Source organism: Pelophylax lessonae, assembly GCF_965119305.1.
Source record: "Pelophylax lessonae genome assembly, chromosome: 5".
NCBI lineage: Eukaryota > Metazoa > Chordata > Amphibia > Anura > Ranidae > Pelophylax > Pelophylax lessonae.
Window position 1 is genome coordinate 464,824,654 of NC_138772.1, and position 21,762 is coordinate 464,846,415.

Consider the following 21,762-nt stretch of genomic DNA (forward strand, 5'->3'; position numbering starts at 1 on the left):
GCCACTTGTATAAGATGTCTAGCTTCCTGAAATTACTCTACCCATTGCAGACCATCCCCCTCTTCCTCAAACACACGGATGTCAAAAGGCTTGATAAATCCTTGAATACTTTTCTGTGGAAAGGCCAACCAAATACTAGATTATATAACACTGCTTGTCTCCTGCGTGGGTGTTTGGACTGGATTGACGCCAAATCGAGATATACCAACCTTGCTTTAGAGGCCCAAATGGCCTCCCCTCATAACTTGGTCGCCTTGCAGCACTGTGGACACAGGGACCTCCCTCCCTCTCTGAAGCACAATATTCTTATCAGGGACACGGTTCTTGCTTGGAGGGAGGTGAGGAAATGGATGGGGGTCCCCCAGAACCTCTCTCGCTACATGCCCATCTGATGTCATCCTCTGTTTCCACAGGCACAGCAATTCGCGGCCTTCCAGACATGGTCGGGGCTGGGAGTCACACTGTTCTACCAACTATTTGATAATGTTACCGGGAAACCCCTTCCTATCGCTGATATTTCTCACAGATATGGTATTCCTTCAGCTCATCACCTGTACCTTAGTCAATGTGTGGGTTTTGTGGACTCCCTCTGCAACTCTCCAACTCAACGCTTCAGGGGATCCACTTTGGACACTTGGATATTACAAGGCAGGCACAAATCTCGCATCTATACAAACCGCTGCTAGAGGACCTTCATGCCAGTGTCTCACAGTCTGTAGCTAGACCTTGGAATAAAATTCTCAACTCGGACCTAGCAAACAGTCTTATCCTGTCAGGCTACCGGACCACCTGTCGTCATATAGCCAACGCATTCTGGAGAGAACAGCAATTTAAGATTCTTCATAGGGCATACATTCCTCATCTCAGGTGGTCCCAGGATGCACAGCACCACCTTTGTACTCTCTGCAAGGCTTCTCATCCTTCTCTTCTCCACAAGATGTGGCTGTGCCCATCCATCTCTACCTTCTGGGACCGTCTTCTTCGCCACATCTCACGTACGCTGGGCCTCATGCTCCCCATAAAAATGTCTTTGGCCAGCTTTTTGGACATTTGGACTCCCTAAAATCCTCGCTATCATGAGAGCAGTGTCTTCTTTTCACCCAAAACCAATGATGGCTGGTCACATGCTTCATGGTCGCCCGTAGAGCGATACTCAGACACTGGGTGGATACACCCCCCCTCAACTGCGGAATTGCTATCTGATCTTCTTGCTCTGCGCAACACAGAACTCCTGGGCCCGGCAGTGTCTCCTCACTCGAATCCCAAGTCCTTTCATCTCAAATGGAAGAACCCCGCTGCTTTAATGGATTACAACCTTGCGCTACCGACGTGAGTTTTCTACTCACTATACACTTTCCTTTTATTTGACCTTTTCACGTCTCCTTCCCTTAGTGTTCCTCCTAATAAGTTACTACGATAAGTATCCTACAACTATGCATAAGTCTTGTCCATTTTGACTCAGCAAGTATACCTGTTTGTTGATTTTATGACACTCTCTCTTAGGATGTTACTCCTGCACCTTGTCCTCCCCCCTTCTCCCCCCCCCCCTCTTTCACCTTTCCTTTTCCTCCGCTCTCTCGTCCCTCCCCTGCTCTTTCCACGTCCTTACCTCTTCTTCGCCTCTCACTTTCTCACCCCCCCCCCCCCCCTGCTATATATGAGTATTCACCTGTTTTATTTGATATGTTCCGTGACTCATCGTGTAAGCTGCTTATCATTTGATGTCATGCTTTGTTTTCACGATCAAGTTATATCTTTGTTATGTTTGGTGAACTCTAATAAAAATCTTGTTTAAAAAAAAAAAAAATATATATATATATATATATATATATATATATATATATATATATATATATATATATATATATATATATATATATATATATATATATATATATATATATATATATCTCATCTGTTCACAAGCTCACAAGGTGGAACACCTGGATTTGAACACTTCCTTCTGGATATACAGCACAGACTCTTTGTTTATCCACTCTGCTGCAGTGAACAGCTGTACTTTTGCACTTTTTTGAGTATACAACTCAAGTTTATGGACTCTTCTATATTCACCATATATGCAGTAAGCAGCTGCACTTTTTTTGAGTCAATAACTCACTTTTGACAGCACTTGTTCTTATTGCATCATTATTATACTATTTTATCCTTATTCTTTCTATGTATTTGGGTATTTATATCACATTATATATAATTTAAGGATTAACACCAGCACACCATTTATCACGAATCCTATTCATTTTTTGGTGCACCCAATGATATGTTTCCTAACACTGGTTTTCATCTGAGCACTATTACTAAAATGTTATTGTTGTTGAACTATTATATAACACTAGCATCAGCGCCTACTTTATTCATTTTTATTTAGATTATTTGTGTTATACTCCTTTAAAAAGGGGCAGCAGATCATCTCATAGTGTTAACCCAAAAGCCAGGCGCCTTCACTTTAACTATTTGAATTTGAGAGATATTATCCAGGGGAGATAGCCGAAGTTCAGGCAAAGCACGACCTCACTCCGCCAAGTCCAGGACACCCCCCCCCCCTTTTTTATCCTATTTTATGATTTTTTTGCACAGTTGGTATATTGATTTAAATGATGCATACATTAAATTATTAAAGGGCTTTAAGAACTTACAATGCCAAGAATTATGTTATTTATTAACTTATTGTATACAATTACACATAGTAAAGCAATAAATGCCTATGTTCTGTACGTATTAAAGCATTTGAAAATCAAGGGTTGAATTTTTTAGATGAATCCTGTTTCTTTCACATGTCGGTATGACTTAATGTAACCCTTTCTTTTGTCCATTCATGGAAAAACAAAGTCTGATCTGAAAGCGCTGACAAGAGAGGAGGGAGAAAAGCTGGGATTTCAAATCCCTGGAGTGACTTTGGTCCACAACATCAGAGGTAAATATAGCAGCAATCGGGGGGTGTCCGAAGTTGGTTTACCTTTACACACCCTTACATTTTTTCTGTAAAGGTGAACTCACTCTTTAACCTCTTTACCACCGGAGGATTTTGCTGTCTTACGTCCAGGCCACTTTTTGCGATTCGGCGCTGTGCGAATTTAACTGACAATTGCGCGGTCGTGCGACGCCGTACCCAAACAAAATTTACGTCCTTTTTTTCTCACAAACAGAGCTTTCTTTTGGTGGTATTTGATCACCTGTGCGATTTTTACTTTTTGCGCTATAAACAAAAAAAGAGCGTTTATTTTGAAAAAATAACAATATTTTTAACATTTTTTTATATGAAATTCCCCCCAAAAAAGATGTAAAAACCAATTTTTTTTACATTTTTGGCTAATTTGTTTTCTGCTACTCATGTTTGGTAAAAAAAAAAAATCACAATAAGCGTATTTTGATTGGTTTGCGCAAAAGTTATTGAGTTTACTAACAAAGGGAAAGATTTGTCATTTTCGTTTTTTTTTTAACGCGTAATGGCGGCGATCTGCGAATTTTTTTGCGGTACTGCGACATTGCGGCGGACAGATCGGACCCTTGACTGACATTTTTGACACTTTTGGGGGTACCAGTGACATTACTGCAGTAATCAGTGCTATAAATATGCACTGTTACTGTAAAAATGACACTGGCAGGGAAGGGGTTAATTTTATTGGAGAGGGAGGGGTTTATGTATGCCTGGTGCTTACGGACGTGTGGGGGGGGGGAGGTGACTATGTGACAGAAGGACAGATCGGATGTCCAGCTATGCTGAGCACTCCGATCTGTCACTCCCTGTCACTTGGGAGATCCGCCCGCTTGTGTTTACACAGGCGGGCGGATCTCCACACTAGATCCCCGACGATCGGGGATGAGCGGCGGCGATCGCCGCTGCTCTTCCCCTGGCCCGACTCCCGCTGTGACCGAAAACAGCGGGAGCGAGCCTCCGGGGGCGCGCAAGCGCTGCCCAGAAGGGGGGAGTGTCTGACGACGTAGTACTACGTCGTCAGACGATAACGAGCCACTCTGCTGCAGTAATATTACTGTGGGCGGAGGTACAGTGGTTAAAGTGGTTGTATGCCCCACTTGGTGATTTTTTTACCCACAGGTAAGCCTATAATGATGCATACCTGTAGGTAAAATGAATATCTCCTAAACCTGCATGGTTTAGGAGATAGTCACTCTGCATGCAGCCGCTGACATCAGCGGCGCATGGGCTCTGAAGGTCCGGCGTATCGTGCCGGAGCTCCTTGCCGGAACAAAGGGCTCCCGCGCGCATGCGCGGCAGGAGTGATTTCATCGCTGCTCTGGCCACTCACAGCCCTGGAGCCTGCAAACCCAGAAGAAACGCTGGGGGAACATGCCAGCTCCCTCAGCGGAGACCGGGCACCGCTGTGAGGGCTTCATTCTAAGGTTAGTATTTCATAATGTGCTATGGTCTTGCAGGTTTTTTTGTTTTTTTTTTAGCGGTTTACTATCGCTTTAAATAATAAGGTGAATACAGCACAGTGATGTCATCGCACCAGGACCGGAAGTAAAGCGGTTTGCCTTGTATTGAGGTGAATTTTTTGCCTTGTATTGAATTTTCTGAAGCTCCTTAAGGGGACAGTGCACTTAATTCTTCTACTATGTATTGATGTTCAGCATATTAAGTGCACTTTTAAATGTTGGTGTATTTTTTTATATTTTTAGATAAAATTGAATGGTTCTTAAGATATAAGTACAATGATGGCCTGTATGGTTTATTTTGAGGGTGCTTTGGTAAGCAAAGACAGATATTCTGTCTGTGGATAATGGTGATTGGATCAAAAGCTGTTGGTAAATCTGGTGAATCTGAGGATTAGAAACCTCATGGGGAAGGCATGTTGGGACCTATTGGTCGATACTGTAAGGTGAGCATTTAGTAGGGATCGACCGATTATCGGCAAAGCCGATATATCGGGGGCCAATATGCACTTTCCCCGTCCATAGCTAACGGTACCGGCGTCCATAGCCAATGGTCGGCTGTCTTGTAATGACAACTGATGCGGCTGAAAAGCCGCTCGGCTGTCATTACAAGGAGCAGGAGGGGACGTCCTGAAGACCCGATCAAAGCCGCATTCGACTCTGATTGGGTCTCCATGTAAAAACCTGGAAGTGATCATGACATCACTTCCGGGTACTCGACGCTAGATTCAAAGAAAATGACAGCATTCAAAACAGCCAAACTTGGCGTTTTAAATGCTTTAGTGCAGAGGAGGGGTTTGGGGTCTTTTAGACCCCCAAATTCCTCCACAACAGTACCTGTCAAGTGCTAAAAATAAAAAATATTTTTTTTTAAACGTACGAAAATATACCGATGTTCAATGGCCAAAATATCGGTATCGGCAACGAAAAACCGATATCGGTTGATCACTAGCATTTAGCATGACAGGTGGCGGAGTCCAGGTGGTGTCACTGGATTGAAGAGGAGCACGGACTGCACTTATATTGATCTGTTAATACATTACACTATACAACTTTTTTGGTTCACATATTGATAAAATATAATTATCCATTTTTGGTTGGAAGTTTTCACCACTATTCACTTAAGCTTTTTAAATGAGGTTTTACCTACATTATTTACCATATTGTTTATTCTTTGCAGCTGTTTATTTCTCACAAAGGTATAGAGGTTGTAGCTGGAGGGCTCCACCATCACTCATAAACTTTGAGATGGTTTAATAATGCATTTGTTAGTTATTCATTTTATCCACGTAGGGCAGGAGTCTTGAAACTATGGCCCTCCAGTTGTTCAGGAACTACAATTCCCATCATGTCTGTTAATGTCAGAATTTTACAAAGCCTGATGGGATGTGTAGTTCCGCAACAGCTGGAGGGCCGTAGTTTGAGGATCTAAAAAACTATAAGTGCTATTGAAAAATCCCTGTAGCCCTGATTGACCTGTACAATCAGGAATAGTGTTGAGCGAACACGGACTGTATTATTCGTGTTCGTACCGAATAATTGGATTTTTTGTACCCGAACACGGACACTTTACTGTATGTTCGGGTAAAAATCCGTGTTCGGTCGTTTTATTTCCGGGTTTTGCATGCTTTGGCGCTCTTTTCATGGCGGGCTTTCAACAGCCAATCAACAATCGTTTAACTGGTGTGCCTTAAGCCATCCCAGCCATGCCTGCAAATGTCTCAGTAGCTGTGATTGGCCGTCTGAAGCATGTGACCAAGTCTTTATAAGTTCCAGGCAGCCGCAGCGTCTTCATTCTGCTGCTTAGATCAGGGACAGAGCACACATCAACGTGCTGGCTGCTGATTAGGGAAAGACAGGCAGGAAAAAAACATTTGTGTCCGGATAGAATTGAGGGACAGGTCGGAGTGTTTAGGCAGGGCGAGTTGTAGGCATTTTAGGGATAGAGTCTGCTGAATTATAGGGTCAGTGTCTTCTACAAACTACAATCGATATTGCTGTGTGGGGGGTGGGGTCTGCACTCAATCCTGATCTACGATCTCTTTTCAATCCTGTTAGGGAGAGGCTGCTGCTGAATTTTAGGGTCAGAGTGTTCTACAAACTACAATCGATATTGCTGTGTGGGGTCTGCACTTAGTCCCGATCTACGATCTCTTCTCAATCCTGTTAGGGAGAGGCTGCTGCTGAATTTTAGGGAAACTGTGTTCTACAAACTACAATCGATATTGTTGTGTGGTGTGGGATAGGAGATAGGCAGGTGTCAGTGATCCACATCCATTTTTCTGTGTGTGAGCTGCAGTGAACACAATCTTTTTGGGCTGCAGTGAACACAATCTTTTTGGGGTGCAGTGAACGTCCTTTTTGGGGTGCAGTGAACACAATCTTTTTGGGGTGCAGTGAACACAATCTTTGTGGGGTGCAGTAAACACAATCTTTGTGGGGTGCAGTGAACACAATCTTTGGGGGGTACAGTGAACACAATCTTTTTGGGGTGCAGTGAACAAAATCCTTTGTGGGGTGCAGTGAACACAATCTTTGTGGGGTGCGGTGAACACAATCTTTTTGTTCACTGCACCCCACAAAATCCTTTTTGGGGTGCAGTGAACAACATCCTTTTTGGAGTGCAGTGAACACAATCTTTTTGGGGTGCAGTGAACAAAATCCTTTGTGGGGTGCAGTGAACAGAATCTTTGTGGGGTACAGGGAACAGAATCTTTGTGGGGTGCAGTGAACACAATCTTTGGGGGGTACAGTGAACACAATCTTTTTGGGGTGCAGTGAACACAATCCTTTTAGGGTGCAGTGAACACAATCTTTGTGGGGTGCAGTGAACAAAATCCTTTTTGAGGTGCAGTGAACACAATCTTTGTGGGGTGCAGTGAACACAATCTTTGTGGGGTACAGTGAACACAATCTTTGTGGGGTACAGTGAACACAATCTCATACTTCTGAAGATTTGAGGGTGCTGCCTGTTCCATACTCCTCCTCCTACTGCTCAACCATCCTTTTAGGGGTACAAACAATAGTAATTGGGGCCTAGTGTGGTGGTGTACGTGTGAGATACATACACTTTCTTTTTGATCATATTTTCTATTCCGCTATTCAATTAAAACCTTTGGGGATCAATTAAATTGTGTGATAGTCTGTGTCGGTATGTGTGAGATCCACCTTTCCAAGTTTTTGGGGTTCATCTCATACTTCTGAAGATTTGAGGGTGCTGCCTGTTCCATACTCCTCCTCCTACTCCTCATCCATCCTTTTAGGGGTAGAAACAATAGTAATTGGGGCCTAGTGTGGTTTTGTACGTGCGAGATACATACACTTTTTTGGATCATATTTCCTATTCCGCTATTCAATAAAAACCTTTCTAGGGCAAGATCTTAAATTACAGAAATATGAGGAGACCGTCAAATAAGGGCCGTGGCCTGGGTCGTGGTGCTGCTGGTAGAGCTCCTGTTGCAAGGAGAGGACGTGGTCGATCTGTGCCAGCTACACGCACAAGTTAAACACCTTCCTCAAGTGTGAGTAGGCGACAGAACCTGCATCAGTATTTGGTAGGGCATCATACGCCCCTAGAAGTGATGAGGCCAGAACAAGTTGAGGCGATAGTAGATTGGTTTGCTGCTGACAGTGCCTCCAGTTCCTTCACATTGTCTCCCACCCAGTCTACTGCAGAAAGGTCACAGTTGGCACCTGCAGCCGATGTCCAACCGTCTTTCACCTCACCCCCTTGCAAATCAGGCAAGCAGTCTGAGCCCCAAGCCATACAGCAGTCTCTTCTTCTTTTTGATGACTCTGTCAGCAGGGTTTCCCAGGGCCATCCACCTAGCCCTGCCCCAGAAGTGGAAGAGATTGAGTGCAGCGATGCCCAACCACTTATTTCTCAAGATGAGTACATGCAAGGATCATCGCAGCACGTCTCCGATGATGACGAAACGCAGGTGCCAACTGCTGCGGCGTTCAGCATTGTGGAGACCGACAAGGAGGGCAGGGGTGAAGACTGGGTGGAAGATGATGTGGAGGACGATGAGGTCCTCGACCCCACATGGAATGAACGTCATGCAGGTGACCTGAGTAGTTTGGAGGAAGAGGCGGTGGTCGCACAGAGCCACCAGCACAGCAGAAGAGGGAGCAGGGTGCAGAAGCAGAGCAGCCGTGCCCTAGACACTACGCCCGCTACTGCCCATCGCAGCAAGGGAACGAGCACACCAAAGTCAGCTCAAAGGAGTTCTCTAGCGTGGAAGTTCTTTAGAAAATGTGCTGATGACAGGACACGAGTGGTTTGCACCCTGTGCAATCAGAGCTTGAAGCGAGGCATAAACCTTCTCAACCTGAGCACAACCTGCATGATCAGGCATCTAAGTGCAAAGCACGAGCTGCAGTGGAGTACACACCTTCAAAACCAAGAAACGTCTCTGGCTCATCCTGCTTCCTCTTCTGCTGCAGTCTCGGCCGCTCCAGCCACATCTGTAGTGATACCGGCACCTGCCACCCCGCAAACAGACGATCTGTCAGCAACACCACCACCTGGGTCACCAACAACCATCTCCACAATGTCCCGTGGAAGCGTTCAGCTTTCCATCTCCCAAACACTTGAGAGGAAGAGGAAGTACCCCCCTACCCACCCGCGATCCCTGGCCCTGAATGCCAGCATTTCAAAATTATTGGCCTTTGAAATGCTGTCATTCCGTCTGGTGGAGACGCACAGTTTTAAAAACCTTATGTCCGTGGCTGTCCCACAGTACGTCGTGCCCAGCCGCCACTACTTTTCCAGGCAAGCCATCCCTTCCCTGCACAACCAAGTGGGGGAAAAAATCAGGTGTGCACTGCGCAACGCCATCTGTGCCAAGGTCCACCTAACTACCGATACGTGGACCAGTAAGCACGGTCAGGGGCGTTATATCTCCCTAACGGCACACTGGGTAAATGCAGTGGCGGATGGGCCTGAGGCGGATAGCAATTTGGCGCATGTCCTTCCACCACCGAGGATTGCAGGGCGCTTCAGTTTGCCTCCTGTTCCTAACTCCTCCTACTCCGCTTCCTCATCCTCTACCGCCTCCTCATCCGGACAGCGTAACACCTTCACCACCAACTTCAGCACGGCCAGGGGTAAACGACAGCAGGCAGTTTTACAACTTGCCTGTTTGGGGGACAAACCACACACCGCGCAGGAGTTGTGGAGGAGCATGGAACAGCAGACAAATGAGTGGTTGCTGCCAGCGAGCCTCAAGCCCGGCCTGGTGGTGTGCGATAACGGGAGAAATCTCATAGCAGCTCTGGGCCTAGCCGGTTTGACGCACATCCCTTGCCTGGCGCATGTGCTGAATTTGGTGGTGCAGAGGTTCCTTAAAAACTACCCCGATATGTCAGAGCTGCTGCAGAAAGTGCGGGCCGTTTGTGCGCACTTTCGGCGTTCTCACCCTGCTGCTGCTCGCCTGGCAGCGCTGCAGCGTAACTTCGGCCTTCCCGCTCACCGCCTCATATGTGACGTGCCCACAAGGTGGAACTCCACCTTGCACATGCTGGAAAGACTGTGCGAGCAGCAGCAGGCCATAGTGGAGTTTCAGCTGCAGCACGCACGCGTGAGTCGCTCTGCGGAACAGCACCACTTCACCACCAATAACTGGGCCTCCATGCGAGACCTGTGTGCCTTGTTGCGCTGTTTTGAGTACTCCACCAACATGGCCAGTGGCAATGACGCCGTTCTCAGCTTAACTATCCCACTTCTATGCCTCCTTGAAAAAACAATTCGGGCGATGATGGAAGAGGATGTGGCACAGGATGAGGAGGAGGAGGAGGAGGATAAGGAGGTAACATTTCCAAGGCTTTCAGGGCAGTCATTCGCAAGGGGCTCCGAGGGTGGGTTCCTGCACACACAAACCCCAGGGACACAATTGTCCAGCAGGGGCACAGTTCTGGAGGATGAGGAGGAGGAGGAGGAGGAGGAGGAGGAGGAGGAGCTGGAGGAGGAGATGGAACCATGTTCACAGCAGGGTGGCACCCAGGCCAGCTCATGGCCATCACTGGTGCGTGGCTGGGGGGGATACAGAGGACACGGACGATACACCTCCCACAGAGGACAGCCTTTCGTTGCCTCTGGGCAGCCTGGCACACATGAGCGATTACATGCTGCAGTGTCTCCACAACGACCGCCGAGTTGCCCACATTCTAACTTGTGCTGATTACTGGGTGGCCACGCTGCTGGATCCCCGTTACAAGGACAACGTACCGTCCTTAATTCACTCACTGGAGCGCGATCGCAAGATGCGCGAGTACAAGCGCACGCTGGTAGACGCCATGCTGCTGGCATTCCCATCTGACAGCGGGGCCGCAGTGGAAGCACAAGGCAGAGGAGGAGGAGGAGGAGGAGGTCGCCAACGCAACCAGGGCACCGCCAGCACCTCAGAAGGCAGGGTTAGCATGGCCGAAATGTGGAAAAGCTTTGTCAGCACGCCACAACAAACAGCAGCACCAGCAGCTCAGATGGAACGTCTTAGCAGGAGGCAGCATTTTACCAACATGGTGGAGCAGTATGTGTGCACACGCCTACATGTAGTGAATGAGGGGTCTGCCCCCTTCAACTTCTGGGTCTCCAAATTGGGCACATGGCCTGAGCTTGCCCTTTACGCCTTGGAGGTGCTGGCGTGCCCTGCAGCCAGTGTATTATCTGAACGGGTATTTAGCACGGCTGGGGGCGTTATAACAGACAAGCGCAGCCGCCTGTCCAGAGACAATGTGGACAAGCTCACGTTCATTAAAATGAACCAGGCATGGATCCCACGGGACTTTTCCGTACCTTGTGCAGAATAGCAATGGATACCGACCTTACCCACCCATTGTTCCATTTTTGCTCTTTCTCACTCTTTTGGGGTGTACCCTCATTTAAAATTTGTGAAAAGAAGCAGTGTTGGCTACCTCGTCCTCCTCCTCAGGGCCAGATTAACGTAGGGGCTATTGGAGCTGCAGCTCCAGGCCCCTACCTTTTATATAGGCCCCGGGTTGGCCATATTCACTGTTACCGCTCTTCTGTCACTTGTAAACACAGAAGTCTGGCTTCTATGCTCGCTTCCCCAGGCAGCACCCTCAGAACCTCCCCACACAGCGCGAAGGCCGGACAAGGAGGGACAGTTGCCGATGCATGGATGTGTTTATGGGCTTCAGAGACAGCATTCCATGTTGAATAAAGCCCCGTACACACGTACCGATGGTCGGCTTACAAATGTTCCTCTTTTCTCCCCGGGATGTCGGTGTCTGCTGAAAAGTGCAAAGACAGCACAAGGACAGCACAAGAATTTTGTCCGCCGACTGCAGAAGTGATGTCATGTAATGGTTAACTTTCCCTGTGTTTTCTATTTTCTGAGCATGCCCAGTCTTGCAAATCTGCGGTCTGTCGGCCGAATTGTGTACTGACAGGCGAACAATCGTCCGTTCTGGTGTTGGCATACAAATATTTTCATGTTTGCACGAAAGACTTTTGTCCGCGGATTGTGCGCAGACATCTGTCGGAGGCACCATACTAACACGCGTACAATCGGCAGATCCTTCGTCCACCGACGTTTGTATGCCGACGATCGGTACGTGTGTACGGGCCTTTAGGCATGCATGGCTGCACCCTTCCTCCTCTGGGTGCATGGCAAGGCACGGCCCTTAAGGCCCTTCAAAATCCTCAGCACCAAGCCCATGATGCTCTTAATCCGGCCCTGGTCCTCCTCCACAGCCGCTTCCACCTACACCACCCATAGGTGTGGGCAGCCTATTGCATTAAGGTGTGCACCCCAAAGTTGAAATACACATGCATGTGTTTGCCAGCAGGGAGAGTAATGTATCGGGGCCATGTACCTGTAGGCAAAGAGAAATAGAGCAGAGCAGGTCCGAGGGAGATCTTTCCCATCTCCTCACTGGCAATGCTATGTGCCCTAGGTGATTAGGGTGTGCCCAGGCACACCCGGCACACCCTGTGCGCATGCCTATGTCACCGCCACATCCACCACCACCTCAACCTCCCTACTACTCCATATGGGCCTCGTCCTTCAGAGATGAAGAAGAACATTGTTTTATTTTTCTGTTTTTTTTTTTGTTTTAAGTTATTTCCCTATCCACATTTGTTTGTAGAGCACTTGCCATGCTCTTAATTACGTTTTGCTGCCATTTGCAGCACTCTAGCCCTTTCCTTTGGTGTTTTAGAGCCATTTTAGTGCCTTAAAGTTCGGGTCCCCATTGACTTCAATGGGGTTCGGTGTCCGGGAAAAGTTCGGTAAAAGTCCGGGACACGGACCCGGACTTTTTTTTAAAGTTCGGCCGAACCCGTCGAACACGGACATCTAGGTGTCCGCTCAACCCTAATCAGGAATACTATGAACTGGTAGAAACTGCAGTAAAGGAGGGGATCATTTCCAGAAAATTGTGGGAATACATATACACCAAACATACATCCAGTGTTGGGGTAGTTACTCAAAAAATGTAATTAGTTACTAGTTACTTCTGTAAATTGTAAGGAGATTACTTTACTAGTTACTGCATTTGAAAAGTAACTTCACTACTTATTACTTTACTTTCCTCTTTCTTAATTGACCGTGTAGAAGAAGATACATGGACAAACATTTACTCTTTCTGCATAGAGTTTATTGCATAAATATTGTATAAATATTGAACCATATGAAAGAACAATATCCCCTTCTGCAAAAAGAAATATGCCTCACTGTAAAATCCAGTAACAACAGGATAAAGAAGGTTCAAATGACGTCAACACACACATTTCAAAACACAGGCTTTGGGAAACATGAAAACAAAACATGAAAAAACAGAATAAAACATAAAGTGCAACAAAAAGTCATAAACTTCATCCCTCTCTATTCTTCGAAATAACGATTGTATCGCATAAGTAAAAGCCTTTGAAATCTTTCATCCGACAGCCTGTTCCTCCTTGGGGTCAGAACAATACTGCCCAGGCTGAAAAGCCTTTCCACCGGTGCACTTGAAGGTATTGGAGTGTTGTACTGCTTTGCAATTTCCTTAATCCTGGGGAACCTGGAGAGAACCTCCCAGACAGATCCAGGCATTTTTAAGTACTCCATGACTTCAGTCTCTGCGGTGTAGAAAAACGCCTCTTCAAATTCAAAAAAGTTATTGTGACTGGAGGTGGCAGGCCTCTGAACTGCTGGTTTCATCAGTGGCTCTTCAGGAATCCGGGCATGACACTCAGCAATTAGCATGGTTTTAACAGCATCTCTTCTCATCTTTGAGCCAGCGGACCTTTAATTTGGGCATTGTGGCAGCAGCCATCAGAGCATCCTTTCTGTCCAAGACAGATGCAAATCTGTCTTTGATTGCCTGTGATATGAAATAGTAGGCTTTATTAGACAAACATATACAGTTCAATTAACAGCTTTTACAGCCTCATAAATATTCAATATGTATTTACCTGTACAATAGCACCAGGCATGCCAGTTGTCATCTGGGAAAGACCATCCTCAAGCCAGCCTCAAATGCACTGGGTGGAAATGCGGCTAGACGGAGTGTTGGCGCCAAAATGACGTCAAACGCCTGTGCAGCGCGTGGCGACGATGTGCGGTGGCGCCGCCTACCCGATCCCCCACGCTCAGAGGAGATGTCGATCTCTATGGCAACGGGTGGCGATACACGCACCCATGCACGCAACGCACGGCTTGGGTAATGCAGGAAAGTGCGTTCCTATAGCCTAGTAAAGTAGTGTAGTTACCAATATTATTATTGTAATGCGTTACATTACATCGTTACCCAAAAAAGTAATGTAGTTACTGTAATCCGTTACTTTGTAACTCTTTACCCCCAACACTGCTTAGGGTATATGCAATGTTCACTTATATTGTGTTGTTCCGCACTTTATTTGTTTATATTACTACTGGTGGTGTGGGAACACATAGCAGTTTTCAGCAGTAAATGAAATTAGTATTGGAATTTTTATTTAGCACAATCACAGAATAGAAGCATGTTGGTTTTCCTTGATATTACTCAACTGTTTTTGTGTTTGCTAAAAAAATAAAGCAGATTTTAAGTTTTTAGAACTGTGCTGCGCAGGTTTGTTTTTCCCCTGATCCCAACACAATATACTTAGGATATAAATATAACCTGGCAATAGCAATGTAATATAAATATCTGTGAAAAACACTGTCATAAAAGATATTATAAACTTACAAGAGCACACCAACGCTATCATTATATTGTGTAGATAAAATCATAGCCTTAAAAAAAAACATTTATTTAAAGCATAACTTCACTTTTGTTTAGAAAAAAACATTCCCCTCTGGGTGATCTGTGTACATTGCAAGGGTTATACCAACCTTTGTTGCAGATTCCTACCTTTTGTTATTCTGAAGAAATCATTGTTTGTTCCTCTGTGCTGAGTGGATCTAATGGGAGTGGATTCATAATTATCAGTCAGGTGTGCACCTGGAGAGCACTAAAGAGGAAATCTGCAGTAATTGGGGCTGCTGTGTAACCTCTTCTAGCTCCGCCCACCTGTACTGCAGCTCTTAGGCCTCTTTCACACATGCTGTCCGTTTGTCCGTTTTTCATCCATCCGTTGACGGATGAAAAACGGACATCAATGCATCTCTATGTAAAAACGGATGACAACTGATGATCATCAGTTAACATCCGTTTTCATCCACTTCCGTCAATGTCCGTTTTTTTGAACGGATGAATGCCCTATTTTTCATCCGTCAAAAAAACGGATCGGACGAAAAACGGATGACAACGGATGAAAAACGGATATCAACTGATGACAACGGATGAAAAACTGATGTCAACGGATGAAAAACGGACGACAACGGATGAAAAACTGATAACAACTGATGAAAAACGGATGAAAAACGGATAACAACTGACGAAAAACGGATGAAAAACTGATGACAACTGACGAAAAACGGATGAAAAACTGATGAAAAACGGATGAAAAACTGATACATTTGACGTGACTGAACTGATGAACTGAACGGACTGTATGTGTGAAAGGGGCCTTAACCACTTTACCACTGGAGGATTTTGCTGTCTTACGTCCAGGCCACTTTTTGCGAATTCGGCACTGTGCGACTTTAACTGACAATTGCGGGGTCATGCAACGCCGTACCCAAACAAAATTTACTTTTTTTTCCCCACAAACAGAGCTTTCTTTTGGTGGTATTTGATCACCTGTGCGATTTTTACTTTTTGCGCTATAAACAAAAAAAGAGCGACAATTTTGAAAAAATAACAATATTTTTCACATTTTTTTTTATATGAAATTCCCCCCAAAAAAATGTAAAAATCAAAATTTTTTATCATTTTAGGCCAATTTGTTTTCTGCTATAAATTTTTGGTAAAAAAAATCGCAATAAGCGTATTTTGATTGGTTTGCGCAAAAGTTATTGCGTTTACTAACTAAGGGAAAGATTTCTGTCATTTTTGGTGTGTTTTTTTTAACGAGTAATGGCGGCGATCTGCGATTTTTTTTTTGCAGGACTGCGACATTGCGGCAGACAGATCGGACCCTTGACTGACATTTTTGACACTTTTGGGGGTACCAGTGACATTACTACAGTAATCAGTGCTATACATATGCACTGTTACTGTAAAAATGACTCTGGCAGGGAAGGGGTTAACTTTTATTGCTGATCAAGGGGTTAATATGGTGCTTACTAACGTGTGTGGGGGGAGGTGACTGAGTGACACAGGGACAGATCGCAGGTTCAGCTATGCTGAACCCTGCAATCTGACCCTGTCTGTCACTTAGGAGATCCACCCGCTTTGTTAACACAAAAGGGCAGATCTCCACACTCGATTCCCCGACGATCACCACCGCTCCTCTCCTGGCCCGACTCCCGCTGTAACTGAATACAGCGGGAGCGAGCCTCCGGCGGCGCGCGCGTGCCGCATGAGAGAGGGGAATGTCTGGTGACGTAGGTCTACGTCGCCAGACGATAACAAACCACTATGCCGCAGTACAGTCAACGTGACTGGTCGGCAAGTGGTTAAGGGCCATACACACTATAAGATTTTCTGAAGACTTTTTCCTTCAGATTTACCTTTTCTATGTAGTGCAAGGGCCTGCCAGATTGCATACAAATTGAAAGTCTTTAGGTTTGACCTCATATTATATGGTTTTGGTAAATCTAAAGGAAAAAGTCTTCAGAAAATCTTATAGTGTGTATGGCCCATTACTGTGAAAGCCCCGACTCAGCCAGCTGACAAAAAGAGGCGTGGCTGCACTCCATGCATATCACTCCACCAGGCACCAGTTTTAATGGAGTGGGAGGCACCCGTCCGCTGCTCTTGTAAAAAAAAAAAAAACATCCCAGAGCAGCTCATAGCCGACAGCAGCCCCAAGGCAGCCAGCCTGCCGGGAAATTTCCCGCTATCCCGGCAGGCAAGTCCGGCCCTGTCTGCTGGGCCTGCATCCCTTTAGACATGTTCCTGTAGGGAGTATCTCACTAAAAATGACATTCTTGTTGCAGGGGACGCCTGAAATCTGACTTATATCTTAGGCAGACTTCTGGGAAAATTGGTGAGCCAATCACACAAGCAGGAAAGGTTTCTGGGGTGTGGTCAGTACGCATTCTGTGTGCAGAACAGCTCCAGGTAGCCATATTGCATTGCATTTTCAGAAAATTCCAACAGCTGCAGATTGAAAAGGAAAGGTAATTTTTATTAACATTCAATTACAATATGACTTGTGTCACAATTATAAACGCTAACTTATTTTTTCTTTTTCTGATGTTTTTTTTCCCTTAAAAAGTGGAGTTACCCTTTAAAGGCACCCTGTATTAACCACTTGTCGACCGCTCGCCGCAGATATACTGCGGCTGACTGGCTCGGCTGCCCGAACTGCCGTACCTGTATGGCGGTTTGCGGGAGCACTCCTGGGAGCACACATGCGCGCCTCTAGAGGCATGCGCCCGCCCCCATTAGGCAACAGGGAAACCGATCCACGATTGCCGCTGGGCACCCGTGATTGCTCCCCGTGGAGAGAGAACAACGGTCTGCTGTTGTAAACACAGCAGACCGTTGTTCTCTCTGGAATGAACACAGAGTGCCTGTGATCCTCCTATTTAGTATCTCATGTCTCTGTGTTGATTCCACAAGTCCCTCCCAAATACAGTTAGAAAACTCCCCCTAGGCTCACACTTAACCCTTTGATCGCCCCTAAATTAACCCCTTTCCTGCCAGTGTCATTATTACAGTAACAGTGCATATTTTTAGCACTGATTACTGCAGTAATGTCACCGGTCCCCCCAGAAGAGTCAGAAATGTCAGTTAGGGGTCCTATCTGTCCGCCACAATGTCGCAGTCCCGCTAAAAATCGCAGATCGCTGCCATTACTAGTTAAAAAAAAAAAAAGACAAATATTTCACCTACTGTAAGTTGTAGATGTGATAACTTTTGCACAATCCAATCAAAATATGCTTTTTGGGATTTTTTTTACAAAACATATGTAGCAGAATACAAATTGGCCTAAACCTAAATTAGATTTTTAATATTTTTTTTTTTGGTAATGTTATATAGCTGAATGTGAAAAATATATATATTTTTATTTCTGAATTGTCGATATTATTTTGTTTATAGCGCAATAAATAAAAATCGTACAGGTGATCAAATATCACCAAAAGAAAGCCTTATTTGTGGGGAAAAGGACATGAATTTTATTTGGGTACAGCGTGCAATTGTTAATTAAAGTAACGCAATGCCGAATCTGAAAAAATGGCCTGGTCAATTAAGGGGGTAAAAACTTCCAGGGCTGAAGTGGTTAAGGGAAAAAAATAGGATGCCATTGCTGAGCTCGGCTTTTAGAAATACTAGTTTCCTGATAGTTACATTGATGCAGAAGCCTCTCTATTTTGAGTCACTGAATTGGAACAAGTATGTAGATGAAGAGTTCTGATTTTCCTTTGGTTTTATTTGTTGCACTCTTGTTCTAGGTCAGTGATTCAGCAATTATTGAGACCAGAGCCAGTCAGCCAACAATGAACTTCTGTTTTTCTCTCAGAACAGATTAAACTCAAATGACCCAGACAAATGATGGTGTAAGTAAATGATGTTATACAGCAAATACGTACCCACAACATAATTAAGAACATTCCAGCCTCCAAATGCAAACATGCCCTGGTAAAAGGCTTCTCCAATTTGTGATATGTTAGGGACATTTCCCTCAAATGCCCTGTGAAAGTTTTGTGTCTTGCCCATTCCCAACTGGACAATTCCACATAAGGCAATGGCACTGAGAGCGACCATCTTCAGCACTGTGAAAACATTCTGCGCTACAATAATCCATTTTGTGCTCATACAGTTAATGATCCCTACAATTAAAATCACTGCGATAGCTGTGACTTTTTTTATGGCTTCTGGTGAAGAGCATCCTGGGAAAAATGGTTGCGTAGTGTATTCCGCGAACATCAATGCTTGGACAGTTATTACTGCTGGCCTGAGGAAAATAACGGCGGTCCATAGGAAAATGTATGCAGGAATGGGGCCCAGGCTTCTTTTTATATAATAATATTCCCCACCAGATGATGGAAAGGTAGTTCCCAATTCAGCATAGCACAGTGCTCCAATCATTGATATTATCCCACATGCTGTCCATATCACCAGTGAAACCCCAACATTTAGCTGTGAGAGGAGCAAGACGGCCCCCGGTGAGACGAAAATTCCAGTGCCCAAGATGACCGCAAAGATGAAATTAACGGCACTGAAGAATCCAATAGTTCTTTTCAGGACAACCTTCTCCTCCATGGTGTTCAGCTGCTCCTCCATTGTCCATTACATCCTTCTGTCACTCTCAATATAACAGCGTCCGCTGTGTTTATATTGGCACGGCACATCTAGTTTTGCAATGCAAGTGTTTAAACAATAACATTTACCCTGTACTTTGCACATCGCATACTGTGATCAGGTATGAATATTTTATCAATGTAACATACTAGTCTTGTGTCATTTACTGTATTAATCCAGTTGCACAAGAATATAAGAATTTACTGATGTTTATACCCGTTGACAAAAAGATCCTGAGTAAAATGTTTCATAAAGACCCTGCGTAAACGTGTGTGAGTAGCGTAAATGTGCGTAAGAGTAAATTTTTTCTTCATTGCCAGTATTGCAGTTTACATGTATATACGTGCATAAACATGCATAGAGGCTCATAAACGTGCGTACGCACCTAAATTACTTGTTTTATAGCTCTGTACTAATTGCTTTATTACTCATCTTTATGCAGCTGTGTGTATGGTTCCATTGACTACAATGCATCTATATCCAGATCAGTAAAAAAACTTGATGTTTTTTACTCCTGTGTTCGAGCCTTACTATTTTTAACTCAGGAATTTGTACAACTGCTGGACATATTTAATAAATTATTACAAAGAAAGAAAATAAAGTGCAGTAATTCATAGCAAGCATCCAGATTTCAGTTCTTTCATTGCTTCAGGCAATCAAACTAGTGAAAGGTTGCCAATTGGTTACTCCGTGTGCCTAATCCTATTAGTCTGGTCAGAAAACACCTCTATTATTATTCTATTTCCACATGTTCGTATTCTTTCTATGGGTAATTTGAAATGTTGTATGGTAATATAATCCTTTCCGATTAGCAGGATATAAAGAGAAGAGAAGCATATCTGTAAGAGGTGTAAAGAGTCCTCAGTATAAGACGCCAGGCTTTTAACATGTGGTCTTAAGCCTCATACACACGCAACGATTGTTGGCCGTGAATTTTCGTCCAACGTCCGATCGGCCGATTGTCGGCTTGTTAGTATGATGATTCCGACAACCGACTGCGACTTTTCGGCCGAACAAAATCTGGTGTGCATGCTATAAAATTTTTGTTGGCCGTCACCAGAACGGCCGATTGTTCGTCAGTCAGTACAGATTTCGGCCGACAAAAGTCAGATGAGCAAGACTGGGCATGCTCAGAGAATAAAAAACACACGGAAAGTTAACCAGCACATGACATCACTTCTGAAGTTGGTTGTTGTTGGCCGAGAAAATTCGTGTGCAGTCTAGAGCACATTTCAACCAACACAACAACACTGGACAAAAGACGGCCGATCGGTCGGCCAACAATCGGTGCGTGTGTACGAGGCTTTACGTGTGCATCATCAACTTGACTCATCCCCTCAGAAATACAGCCCTTTCTGGAGACAATGGCCTCCTGGGGGGTTGGCCATGTCTTTGTGGACCTTTGGGAATGTGTAGAATGTGGGTGTATGAGGATGTATGTTTGGTGTATATGTATTCCCACAATTTTCTGGAAATGATCCCCTCCTTTACTGCAGTTTCTACCAGTTCATAGTATTCCTGATTGTACATGTCAATCAGGGCTGCCGATATTTTTCAATGGCACTTATCGTTTTTTAGAATTTTTGACACATATTGACATACATTTCATTGTCCATTAGGACAATGTCGCCCCCCCCCCCCCCTTACCTTATCGGAAAGTTTGATGGTTGTTTTTGTGTCGTTCTTAAGGGATTTGAGGGCTAACCACTGTTTTGGATTTCAATTATCGGCCCTAGATTTACTTTGTAGTGACTCTATTTCTCTTGTTATTTGTTTAACAAATAATGCTATGGTTGGACTTTGACTAAGTGGTGGAAATCTGTGAGATTTCTTGTGAAACTGGAAATGTACTGTACTGGAAATTTCTGTGTTTCCTCTTCGCTATCTTCCTCTAAATTTTCTACATCCCAAGTGTCGGTGGAGTCATTGATACCGTTTTCCTGCAGCAGCAAATTTAAATCCCAAATTGCTCAAAATTCCGCCGTGTCAGGTTCAGTTCAATTTCATCCTCCTCCTTAGTTTGTTTAAAGTAAAGAGATTTATATCTTTTACTGTCTCAAATTTATCTATACCTTTGCTTGGGCAAAGAGATAATCCCAATGATAACACCTGTCTTTCATCCTCTGTAAATTGTTGGGAGGAGAGATTAATCATGGTCAATCCCCCTTCCCCATTGTTCTCACTACATATGGTTCTATTCCCTTGTTGCGTTGTGAATGCGGCTCTTTTTATGTGGGCAAAACGTGACAAGAGTTTGGGAAACGTGTAGGCAAACATATGCAGAGTATGAAAATAGGCAATTTGTATTTACCATTGGGAAGACACATAGCGAAAACACATAAGTATAGGATGCCAGGGGTTACTTTTATGGCACTAGACAGACTTTACATTCCTTTGAGGGGTGGAGACTGGAACAAGACCCTGCACCAGCGTGAAATGTGCTGGATCAGATGCTTAAATGCAACATCCCCCGCAGGACCTAATGAGGCCAAAAGTTTCAGACCCTTCCTAGAGGGTTTTTCCTCTGGGAAGAATGACTAGAAAGAATGGGAAATTGAGAATAAGATA

At 44.8% G+C, this 21,762-nt stretch overlaps 1 protein-coding gene across 1 annotated transcript in view; it reads right to left on the reverse strand.

Annotated features, from left to right (window-relative positions):
- Positions 1 to 19,187, reverse strand: part of LOC309556387 (b(0,+)-type amino acid transporter 1-like) — a 138,670-nt gene extending 119,483 nt beyond the window's left edge. Inside the window, exon 1 of the mRNA XM_082258851.1 lies at positions 18,483 to 19,187. Within this exon, the coding sequence (XP_082114977.1) occupies positions 18,483 to 19,176 (694 nt within the window). The 5' untranslated portion in view covers positions 19,177 to 19,187. The remainder of the gene's footprint in view (positions 1 to 18,482) is intronic.
- Between the last annotated feature and the right edge of the window lie 2,575 nt (positions 19,188 to 21,762).